Consider the following 12,890-nt stretch of genomic DNA (forward strand, 5'->3'; position numbering starts at 1 on the left):
ACAGCCGCGAACAGTTTTAAATGGCAATTTTTCCTTTAGAAATGTCATTTTGTTGCGGTACTGTTCTAAACATGGTAAAAATGCGCCACTTTACAGGCATACTATAGACACTCCCCAGGCACAATATTTAAAGGAATATTTCATTTTTATTGTTTCACTTTAAGCATTAAAAAAATCACTGCTCCCGAAAAAAACGGACGTTTTTAAAAAAAATTTTTGCATTGATACACGTCCCCAGGGGCAAGACCCAGGTCCCCAAACACTTTTTAATAACTTGCATATAAGCCTTTAAAATGAACACTTGATTTTTCATGTTAGTGTTCCATAGACTTTAACGGTGTTCCGGCGGCTTTCGAATTTGCCCCAAACACCGCATATTGTTCGGTGTTCACCAAACAACCGAACAACCAATGTTCGGCCCGAACTCATGCTCGGGCTGCACCGTTCGCCCATCCCTAATGGAGACACCCCTGAACAGCAGCATTGTCTTTAGAGGATAGTGCTAGATGGACTAGTAGTTTTAGAAAAACTTTAAGTAACTAACAGAATAATGTCTAACTCCAGCTAAGATGTTTTAGCAGCTAGAAAAACATTTTTATACTTTTAGGATACAATAACTAAATTTTTTTAAAAAGCTGGCCATTGTACGCACCGCTATCAGTGTTAAATGGTTTGTCCCAACCCTCTAATTGTCACTTCTGTTAGACAGCTTGGTAACAGACTAAAGCTGGCCATACACTGCTAAATGCAAAAACTAACAGAAAAACAAACATTGTCTTCCATCAACGCTATACAGCTCAGATGGACAAATCTTCCAATCTTCAGCCTGTCCCTTGGCATCCTCACGTCCAATGCATGACTATGGGCTTCTTTGCTTCCATATTTTGTGCTATAAGGTGTCCCCATTCTCATCTCAGAATGTTGATAGGCATGTATTAGCTTACTACACAAACTCAGCTCAGGGCTACACTGGCAATTCAATTTATCTGCTATGGAGAGATAGAATCAATTGCCGGCTGTCATCTCATGTGGAACACACTGAAATCAATGCAATGCTATATGAATAATGGAAAGAAGCCATTACATCTTCCAGTAGCAGAGAGATTTAATCGCCCATGTAGGCCAAATATCAAAGAAATCAAACATTCCGAAATCTGCAAGGCTGAGCAATACCAGATTTCATTTTAGGTGAAATAGAAGGTTCTAGGCAAAATAGTAGAGTTGCCGAATCCTTATTAACCAACATTAAGAGGGCCATTTATAAATGTTTTCACCAAGGATTGATACAATTTTCCAACAGAATTCAACCCTGGGTGAAAAAAAAAAGAAAAAAATATTTTATATATATATATATATATATATATATATATATATATATATATATATATATATATATATATTCTAAACACACCTACACGATGTGGTGTAGTAACCACAAAGCACATTAATGTGAATTATGTGACTTGGCGTGTCGTGTTGCTGTTCTGTACGGCAACATAGCGCCAACACACAAGCATTTCAGCATACAACAATGTGCAGAAATGCACGACCATACATTGCGGTGTACTGCTTTGGAAAAATTGCTGCAGATCCATCTGCTCTTGTGCGTTAGCAGATCATTAAAAAGTAATTGGCTGCCTTAAGGCAAAACACAAGAGTGGACAGGTCTGGATGGGCCATTAGTCTTTATTGCGTTGTCTTGAAATTCACTGTGAGCAAGAAGTTACTATAGACAACATTTCTAAAGAAACTACTATTACTCTGTTCACAAATTCTACCCAAAGTAATTTTTGTAACTATATTATTTTTTAATTTATGTTATATGAATTTATGTATTTATGGCTAGGAATATTCTGTGACATCTAAAGGGGATCAGTTAAATAATATTCTTAAAATTCCAGCCCAAACCTTTTTTTCTTTTTGGCTTTGCATAGGGACAAAGACAGCAATACAAACCTAATGAGAAGACCCATTCTCCCCCTCCAAAGTTATTAGTTGGCTGGAGTTACACTTTAATATCTATGGGGCAAGATGCTAGATCCAGCATTTCACATCTATACTTGTCTTGAACTCCTATTCCATCCAATACAATATTTTTAAGTTTATTAAAAACACTTTTAGCAGCATGGACAAATATGTTTTAGGAATGGAAGATATTTCTGATGGAGGCGATATACAGTTGTTATGAGCGAGATTTTCCAACATGCAGAACATGGCTTAGAGTCAATGCTACACTGAACACCTTCTTTAGCCTGAACATAGAATGTAGCAACAAAACATACATGTGTTTTTACACCGGTATTCATATTTTACATACAGTGAGAAAAAATGCGTGGTCTGCCATGGCTGATCTCTTTTTGAAAAACCTAATGTCATTATAGTGATCCTCTGGCTTCAGTACTTTAACCACCAAATAGTGTACAGATCAGAAAGGTCAAAGAAATAACAAATGACAGAAATCTTTTCTGGATTAATGGCTCATTGTAAAGAAGAAAGGGTGGGTGGAGGACAGCCTGACAACCAGGCAACTTGCATTTTAAGGAGAATTTAATAATGTCAGTCATCATGTTTTCCCTTGGCTGGCTTCCTTGAGGACCCCTTCAAATTTGCAGTACAGTACCACAAGAATTGGGTCTGTATGAGCCCTCACTGGTATTAGCTGCTCTTTACCATGAAGTGAGAGTCAGTTACCAGCACTCAACTGTGAAAACTGAGGGGGAGATTTACTAAAATTTGTGCAGACAGAACCTGGTGCAGCTGTGCATAGCAGCCAGTCAGCTTCTAACTTCAGCTTGTTCAATTAAGCTTTGCCAATAAAACCTAGAAGCTGATTGGTTGCTATGCAGAGCTGCACTAGATTTTGTGTGCATCTGTTTTAGTAAATCTCCCCCTTAGTGTCAAAGTAATTTACTAAATGAAATTCAATTTTCACAATAAAAAAAACTTTGGAGTGCTAGAGATTGCTTCAAATGGATCAAATGAACAGCGACATTACTGTTTAGTGCGTTGCTGCCTCATGAACTGTCTTCTAAATGAAGTGTTTACTTTAGATCTGTTCATTCAAAGGCAATGTGGTTAGTGGTTAATGGTGATCTGAATTGCCCATTCATTTCTAATTTCTTTCCACTGGAATGTCCGCCCTGCTTTCCATGTCACAGGGTCGCATTTCTTTTTCTGCATTCAGTGTAATGTATAAAAGTAAAGATTCAATGGAGAAAGAAATCCTTTCAAATTGCTCCCAATGGGTAAACAAAGCTGGGAACCAGGTGCAGAGATCTTGTGATGAATTGCTCATGAAATATATATATATATATATATATATATATATATATATATATATATATATTTGGCAGATGAGCATTTTCCCAAAATGGAAATATTAGATTCAGATAAATTTAGCACATAATGCTTCCCAAGACCTGTTCTGATTATTCCCCAATTCCCCTCCAGCGCAGCACTTACCTGGTAAAACCAGTAGGACAGTGGACAGCCACAGCAAGCAGAGACCCATGGTTGGTGATACACAGGGGAAACAAAGGCAGAGAGTTCTTAGGCTGCACAGGGGGCAAGCTAATATGTGGATGGAAGAGGAAGAGGATGAGCTTGTGTAAATACAAAGGCGTCACCTTTGTATTATTACAGTGCCGGTAATAATTGCTTGCAAGGCAGAAAAAAATCTGAGCATTTTCAGGAAGACTACGGAGCAGAATTTTGCATTTACTTAATACACATTAGGGCAAAGGCCATGGAGACACACATGAGGGCAAAGGCCAAGTGAAGGCCATGGACAAACGTTAACAGATTTTAAGAGAACATGTCACAGCTGGTCTTATGCAACAATCTAAATATTCAGTCCAATTATAATAAATATGAAGATATACTTGTATTGTCCTACTTATATAGCTTAACTTACACTGGGTCTAATTCTTCAGCTTGAGAAGAAAGGGTTAAAAGTCACTTGAAGTTTGACAGTTGTTGCTTGGTCAGCTACGGGACACTACTCAAACTATTACTCAAGACAATTCTGAACAAAATGTTTTCCCTTCAAGAGAGACGTGTAGATGTTTACATATTTTCTACTGTAGGGTGTTTTGTATTCTCATAACCGGATATTAAAGCCCAACTCCAGCAATTTTTTTTTTTTTTTAAAGAGGGTGCCCCAGCACTTGTAAAAGAGAAAAAAAAAAAGCAGCTCTGGCTGCAATACTCATCAAGACTAAGGATATACTGCAAGTGTAGGGCATCCTGGACCTGTCTCGAGAATGCTTCACAGGGCTATTTCATAATCCCACATTTTAGGGTTTTTATATTTTCTTGACTGATCTTAGCTGCTCTGTTGAAAAAGCCACAGCATTTCGTACCTGAAATTTATACACACAACTTTAGAAAATCCACAGTGCTATGTACAGCCTGTATCATGGGGACACCCTGTACAAAATCATTATTTGTAAAACAAAGACTTTATCTGCATAAGGCAAACAGACATAAAACATAAATTATTAACATGCTATTGCTTGCCTGTTTTTGAAAATGCTGTCTGCCTGGTTGAATGAAGCAACCAGAGAAAAAAACATCTTAACGTTCCTATCCTGAACACGATTCTTCCGTGTTCAGGAGAGAGAGGTTGAAGCTCATCTTAACGCGGCAGCTCCTAAACTCTGCTAAAAGCCTATGCGTGCACTGACACATAGGCTTTTATTATGGGCGGCACAGTGGTGTAGTGGGTAGCACTCTCGCCTAGCAGTAAGAAGGGTCACTGGTTTGAATCCCAACCACGACACTACCTGCCTGGAGTTTGCATGTTCTCTCTGAGCCTGCGTGGGTTTCCTCCGGGTACTCCGATTTCCTCCCACACTCCAAAGACATGCTGGTAGGTTAATTGGATTCTGTCTAAAATTGTCCCTAGTATGTATGAATGTGAGTTAGGGACCTTAGATTGTAAGCTCCTTGAGGGTAGGGACTGATGTGAATGTACATGTAAAGCGCTGCGTAAATTGACGGCGCTATATAAGTACCTGAAATAAATAAATAAATAAATCTTGGAGAATATAGGTAAAGCTTGGTATACACGGTAAGTCTTTTTGTCAAACAAAGAAAAAAACTCACAGATTCTCATGATGTGGATGCAGGGATCTCTCCCACTGCGCTATTGTATTTTGACAGTGGGGACTCCATTCTATCAGAATACACTGATCAGCATTGATTTTTCATCATGACCATCCAACAGAAGCTGGTCATTAGACCAGCTTCTGTTGAACAGACAAGGCTACACATGTACTGAACTTCGTCTGGTTCCTGCTGAACCAGCCGAGCTTTGGACAGAAGGGCCGGGATCGCTGGCGCTTTCTCTCTTTATTATCCCGGGGGGACGGAGGGTTGTCCGACCGGGACGATCAGCCACACAGTGCCCGGTTCACAGGGGGAGGCTTGCCAGAGGCAGTGATCGGATCGTAGGCCCCAAGATGGCGGCGGGCCTCTCCGGCGCGGTGCAGTCTGCAGGCCCGGGATTCAGAAAGAGAAGCGATCCGGGAAATAGTTCTCCAGCCGTGCAGCAGATTAGCCCAGGATGCCACCCAGGTGTAAGGCTAGGCTCCCAGGGAGGATTGGAGCCTGGATGGTGCTGGATTGACCAGGCCCTGGAGGAGCTCAGCCGAGACACGTCCTCTCCTGTGTACGTCCAGACACGCCGATTTAGCCGAGCTTTGATATCTGTATACCCAGCTTAAGTTGGGAACTCAGACAGGGAAATATCATTGATGAAGTCACTGAATGATATAACATGTTTAGACCTATTGTGCTGACCCATAATTGAAATAGCTGTTTTAAATGAACATACCAAAGGAGGACTGAGAACATTAATGGAGACAAGGGGGACGGATTTAATTGGCTACTTGTTTGTGTTGGTCTATGACAGGGATATGCAATTAGCTGACCTCCAGCTGTTGTAAAACTACAAGTCCCATCATGCCTCTGCCTCTGGGTGTCATGCTTGTGGCTGTCAGAGTCTTGCTATGCCTCATGGGACTTGTAGTTCTGCAACAGCTAGAGGTTTGCTAATTGCATATTTCTGGTCTATGACTACAGGAAGTGAAACGCGACACCGCCAGGCAACTAGTCTTTTGTGAAGTTCAGTTATGAGTTATTTTCAGTTAGAAAAAACGTGCTGCGATTTTGCCGTGTTGTGTTTTCCCACGGCCGGCTGTCAAAACGTTCCTATCCTGAACACGATTCTTCCATGTTCAGGAGAGGGAGCTCCTAAACTCTGATAAAAGCCTATGTGTGCATTGACACAGGCTTTTATGGAATTGAGTTTAGGAGCTTTGGCAAAAAAAACACCAAAAGCTCCTAAACTCAAGTTTAGGAGCTGCCAGTGTAGGCTAGTGTACAGAAAGCCTTATGTTTCTCCAATTTGCAAAACAGAACAAAAGCAAAATGACATTTACCTCCTGCCAGGCTTATTTAAAACACCTAGACATTTTCAAAAAATATGGGGATTTGGTCACACCATATTGCTATATGATGCTTAAGCCCACTTACTGCGACAAAGTACCCCATGATTAGTGAGCCCTACACTATCCATAGACTGGGAGATCCTGCTTCTCCGAACAATGGGAGCAATGCACTCCTTTATATGGGAGAACTTGAGGTCTCCACCCATGACACAGGTGGACTCTAATGAGAGGCACTTGATGAGGGAGTGGGGTGCTCCTCACCCAAAAGGATTTAGAGTCATTAGAGTCCACCTGTGTCATGGGTGGAGACCTCAAGTTCTCCCATATAGAGGAGTGTATTGCTCCCATGGTTCAGAGAAGCAGGATCTCCCAGTCTATGGATAGTGTAGGACCCACTAATCATGGGGTACTTTGTCGCAGTAAGTGGGCTTAAGCAGCATATAGCAATTTGGTGTGACCAAATCCCCATATTTTTTGATAATGCTTTTTGAAAATGTCTAGGTGTTTTAAATAAGCATTACAGGAGGTAAATGTCATTTTGCATGTGTGCGCTGTAATATTTTGTTCTGTTGTATAGTCTTATGGCTGCACCATCTTTAACCACTTCAGCCCTGGAAGGTTTTTACCCCCTTCCTGACCAGAACACTTTTTACAATTGGGCACTGCATCGCTTTAACTGCTAATTGCGCGGTCATGCAATGTTGTACCCAAACAAAATTTGCGTCCTTTTTTTTCCCACAAATAGAGCTTTCTTTTGATGGTATTTGATCACCTCTCCGGTTTTTATATTTTGCGCTATAAACGGAAAAAGACCCAAAAAAATGATATTTTCTACTTTTTGTTATAAACAAAATCAAATAAACTCAATTTTAGTCATACATTTAGGCCAAAATGTATTCAGCCACATGTCTTTGGTAAAAAAAAAAAAAAAGTGTATATTTATTGGTTAGCGCAAAAGTTATAGCGTCTACAAACTAGGGTACATTTTCTGGAATTTACACAGCTTTTAGTTTATGACTGCCTATCTCATTTCTTTAGGTGCTAAAATGGCAGGGTAGTACAAACCCCCCAAATGACCCCATTTTGGAAAGTAGACACCCCAAGGAAATTGGTGAGAGGCATGTTGAGCCCATTGAATATTTCATTTTTTTGTGATTGAATAATGACAAAAAAAAAAAATTACAAAAAGTTGTCACTAAATGATATATTGCTCACACATGCCATGGTTATATGTGGAATTGCACCCCAAAATACATTTTGCTGCTTCTCCTAAGTACGGGGATACCCCATGTATGGGTCTTTTTGGGAGCCTAGCCACGTAAGGGGCCCCGAAAACCAATCACCGCCTTCAGGATTTCTAAGGGCGTAAATTTTTTATTTCACTCCTCACTACCTATCACAGTTTTGAAGGCCATAAAATGCCAAGATGGCACAACCCCCCCCCAAATTACCCCATTTTGGAAAGTAAACACTCAAAGCTATTAGCTGAGAGGCATGTTGAGTCCATGGAATATTTTATATTTTGCCACAAGTTGCGGGAAAATTACAAACTTTTTTTTTTTGCACAAAGTTGTCACTAAATCAGGGGTCATCAACCCCTGGTCCCTGGCCCACTACCGGACCGTGGCTCTTCTGCAGCCGGGCCGCAGGTGCGGGCATCAGGCAAGAGACATGCTCTGTCCCAGTGTCGGAGGTGCGGTGGGGAGCAGAGAGATGACATCATCTCATACTGCCCACCCCGCATCACCACTCTCCTGCAGCTCCTCGTGTGAAAAGTTAGACTCCTTGTTCAGCCGCGCAGATTGCCTGCCCCCCTGGACAGCTAATCAGGAATGGCAGAAGGGTGAAGCCAGAGAGTGACAGCCAAAGGAGTCACGGACCCTCCCTTTGCCAGGAAAGACCGGCTGCAGCATGAGGAGGGAGACACCCTGCTACATCCAGAGGGGCGATCCCACAGAGATGTGACATCATCAGTGACAGGTGAGCTGTGTGTGGGAGTACAAGTGAGGTGTGCTGGGACTTGTAGTTCACCCTCTTAGCTGTCTGCCTGACATACCACAAGGGGCGCTCCACTCACTCCGCATCTAGTGACAGGCAACGTGGCAGGTGGCAATCCATATCTTGTGGCAGTCAGTGTGGCAGGTGATGTGGTAAGTGACATTCCACATCTGGTGACAGGCAACGTGGCAAGTGACTATCCACATCTGGTAGCAGGTAACGATGGCAAGTGACACGCTCAGACGCTCAGGGCTCCCACTGATTCTACATTATGGTGAGTTGAACTATTTCATTTATTACTACAATGTAATAATAGAAATAATGCGCTTCAATCACCCTGACACCATATCAAGCATGGTGCCGTGGTGATTGAAGCACTAACACCAGCCATTGCCCGCGAAAAATCGTGATCACCCCCCCCCGGTCCTTGGCACAATTTTCTTACACACAGCCGGTCCCCAGTGCCAAAAAGGTTGGGGACCACTGCACTAAATGATATATTGCTCAAACATGCCATGGGCATATGTGGAATTACACCCCAAAATACATTCTGCTGCTTCTCCTGAGTACGGGGATACCACATGTGTGGGACTTTTTGGGAGCCTAGCTGCGTACGGGGCCCTGAAAACCAATCAAAACCTTCAGGATTTCTAAGGGTGCACATTTTTGATTTCACTCCTCACTACCTATCACAGTTTCGAAGGCCATAAAATGCCAATATGGCACAAAACCCCCCCCCAAATGACCCCATTTTGGAAAGTAGACACCACAAGCTATTTGCTGAGAGGCATGGTGAGTATTTTGCAGCTCTCATTTGTTTTTGAAAATAAAGAAAGAAAAGAAAAATGTACTTTTTTTTTTTCTTTTTTCAAAACTTTGTGAAAAAAGCGAGGTCTGCAAAATACTCACCATACCTCTCAGCAAATAGCTTGGGGTGTCTACTTTCCAAAATAGGGTCATTTGGGGGGGGGGGGGGTTCCATGACCCCTGAAACTGTGATAGGCAGTGAGGAGTGAAATCAAAAATGTACACCCTTAGAAACCCTGAAGGTGGTGCTTGGTTTTCCCGTACGCGGCTAGGCTCCCAAAAAGTCTCACACATGTGGTATCCCTGTACTCAGGAGAAGCAACAGAATATGTTTTGGGGTGTAATTTCACATATGCCCATGGCATGTTTGAGCAATATATAATTTCAGTGACAACTTTGTGCAAAAAAGAAAAAAAATTGTCTTTTTCCCGCAACTTGTGTCACAATATAAAATATTCCATGGACTCGACATGCCTCTCAGCAAATAGCTTGGGGTGTCTACTTTCCAAAATGGGGTCATTGGGGGGGGGGGGGGTTGAACTGTCCTGGCATTTTATGCACAACATTTAGAAGCTTATGTCACACATCACCCACTCTTCTAACCACTTGAAGACAAAGCCCTTTTTGACACTTTTTGTTTACATGAAAAAAATTTTTTTTTTTGCAAGAAAATTACTTTGAACCCCCAAACATTATATATTTTTTTTAAAGCAAAGCCCCCTACAGATTAAAATGGTGGGTGTTTCATTTTTTTCTTCACACAATATTTGCGCAGCGATTTTTCATACGCATTTTTTTGAGAAAAAACACACTTTTTAATGCACTAAAACACACTATATTGGCCAAATGTTTGATGAAATAAACGTGCAGTGGCGACAAACTACATACATTTTTAAAAGCCTTCACAGGTTACCACTTTAGATTTACAGAGGAGGTCTACTGCTAAAATGACTGCCCTCAATCTGACCTTCGCGGTGATACCTCACATGCATGGTGCAATTGCTGTTTACATTTGATGCCAGACTGACGCTTGCGTTCACCTTTGCGCAAGAGCAGGGGGGGACAGGGGTGTTTTTTTTTTTTTTTTGCATTTTTATCTTATTTTTAAACTGTTCCTTTCATTTTTTTTTAATAATTTTTATTGTTATCTCAGGGAATGTAAATATCCTCTATGATAGCAATAGGTAGTGACAGGTACTCCCTTTTGAAAAAATTGGGGTCTATTAGACCCTAGATCTCTCCTCTGCCCTCAAAGCATCTGACCACACCAAGATCGGTGTGATAAAATGCTTTCCCAATTTCCCAATGACGCTGTTTACATCCGGCGATATCTAAGTCATGAAATGCTTTGTAGCTTCCGGTTTCTTTGGCCATAGAGATGATAGGAGCCATTCTGGTCTCTAATCAGCTCTATGGTCAGCTGGCCGAATCACCGGCTGCATTCTTGGGTTCCCTGTTGGGACAGGAGAGCCAGAGAAAACCATGGAAGACGGTGAGAGGGGGGGATTCCCTCCCACTGCTTGTAAAAGCAGTCTAGAGGCTAATTAGCCGCTAGGATTGCTTTTACATGAAAGCCGACCGCTGGCTGAAAAGAATGATACCAAGATGATACCTAAACCTGCAGGCATCATTCTGGTATAACCACTCAAAGTCCAGCAACATACCAGTACATTGCTGGTCCTTGTTGGGCATATATTGTAATCTTCTTTTTTTTTTTTAGGCTGCATGAAAATAAGAGATTGATCGGTGGGTATACCCACCATAAGAATACCTCCCTTTATCCACCCACTTCTAATGATGGGCATACATGCACCATTTATATATGTAGAAGCATGGGGGCATCTGCCCTTAAAAGTTAGGAGCAAATCGCTTCTCTGCCCCTGCTGCCCCCATGCTTCGGCATATATGCTCTTTTTTTTTTAACTGTGGTGGTGAAATCACCCCCTACAGCGCTGGCGTCACGGCTTTATGTATCGTGGGAGCAAACGCTGCTGCTGTCAAGATAAATAAATCCGCGCTGCAACTGAATGGCGTACCTGCTAAGCAAATGATGGTTAACAATAAAACAAAGTAACATTACAGTATAACAGTAAGACATACCATACCTGCAAAGCAAATACAAAAAAACATAGTAAAAAGTAAAACATTTTTTAACGCAACGTGTGCCTAAAATATATACATGACGAAGCATGGGGGCATCCACCTGCAAAAAGTAGGAGCAAGTCGCTCCTCCGCCCCTGCTGCCCCATGCTTCGGCATATATGCTCTTTTTTTTTAACTGTGGTGGTGAAATCACTTCCGACAGCACTGGAGTCACGGCTTTATGTATCGTGGGAGCAAACGCTGTTGCTGTCAAGATGAATAAATACGCGCTGCAGCTGAACGGCGTGCCTGAAAGCAAAAAAATGGTTAACAATAAAACACAGTAAACAGGAAAGTATAAAAAAATTACATACCTGAAAAGCAAACATGATAAAACATAATAACAATAAAACATTGCAGAATAGAATACAGTAAAAAAGAGCAGAACAATAGAGAGAGAATAGAGAGAGAGAGAGAGAGAACAATAAAACGACAACTATTTTTGTTTTTTTTATTTTATATTTTTTTGTGTTTTTTTACACTTTTTTTTGTAACTGTAACTTTTGTAACTGTAAACAGTTCCAAGTTCGGGTCTCTCAAAATGCGATGGCATCTTGGGAGACCCTGTGAAAGTGTGCCTAGTCTGTGCAATGCTGTACCCTACGCTAAAACTCAACTAGTGTATGGTAGCGCTCAAAACAGGATTGTCAGGACAGGAGGGACAATAATAGTGGGTGTCACGCCTATATCCGCGCTTTCTACAGTAACAACATTTTCTTTGGGGGGCTCGTTGGGTAGGAGTACTCGGGAGGACATAAGGAAAATACCTCTCATGCAGCCGGCTTACTGCATTTGGTTGGGGAAGGTGAGGTGGAGCACCGTCTGGAAACAGAAGGGCTCTGACGATCTCTTCCTGGAATTTAAGGAAGGATCCAGTCCATCCTGAAGCTCTGTATAGCACATGAGCGTTCAGCAAAGCCAATTGAAATAAGTATACAGACACTTTTTTATACCAGTGTCTGGCCTTACAGGCAACTAGGTACGGTGCCAACAACTGGTTGTTGAGGTCCACCCCACCCATATTTTGGTTATATTCGTGGACACAGAGGGGTTTCTCCACAACACCAGTCGCCGTAGTCGTGTCTGCATGAAGGGAGGTAAGAAGGAAAACATTCTTAATATCCCTCCACTTCATAGTGAGCAAGTTATTACACTTCAAGCAGGCTCTCTCCCCCAGCCTAAGACGGGAATCTACAAGCCACTGGGGAAAGCCCCGGCGATTAGATCACACGGTGCCACATGCTCCATTCTGATGATCAAACAAGTGACTAAAAAGTGGCACGCTCGTGTAATAATTGTCCACGTACAAGTGGTACCTCTTTCCGAATAAGGGTGACACCAAGTCCCACAAATCTTGCCAGTGTTTCCTATATAGTCAGGGCAGTTTGTCGGCTCTACGTGACTATCTCTTCCCTCGTAAACCATAAAACTACATGTATAGCCTGTGGCCCTGTCACAGAGCTTATACATCTTGACCCCATATCTGGCACT

General features: G+C 41.9%; 1 protein-coding gene across 1 annotated transcript in view; it reads right to left on the bottom strand.

Annotated features, from left to right (window-relative positions):
- Positions 1-3,622, bottom strand: part of LOC141132946 (polymeric immunoglobulin receptor-like) — a 38,752-nt gene extending 35,130 nt beyond the window's left edge. Inside the window, exon 1 of the mRNA XM_073621966.1 lies at positions 3,463-3,622. Coding sequence (XP_073478067.1) covers positions 3,463-3,511 — 49 coding nt within the window. The 5' untranslated portion in view covers positions 3,512-3,622. The remainder of the gene's footprint in view (positions 1-3,462) is intronic.
- Between the last annotated feature and the right edge of the window lie 9,268 nt (positions 3,623-12,890).

This window comes from Aquarana catesbeiana, linkage group LG03 (assembly GCF_042186555.1).
Source record: "Aquarana catesbeiana isolate 2022-GZ linkage group LG03, ASM4218655v1, whole genome shotgun sequence".
NCBI lineage: Eukaryota > Metazoa > Chordata > Amphibia > Anura > Ranidae > Aquarana > Aquarana catesbeiana.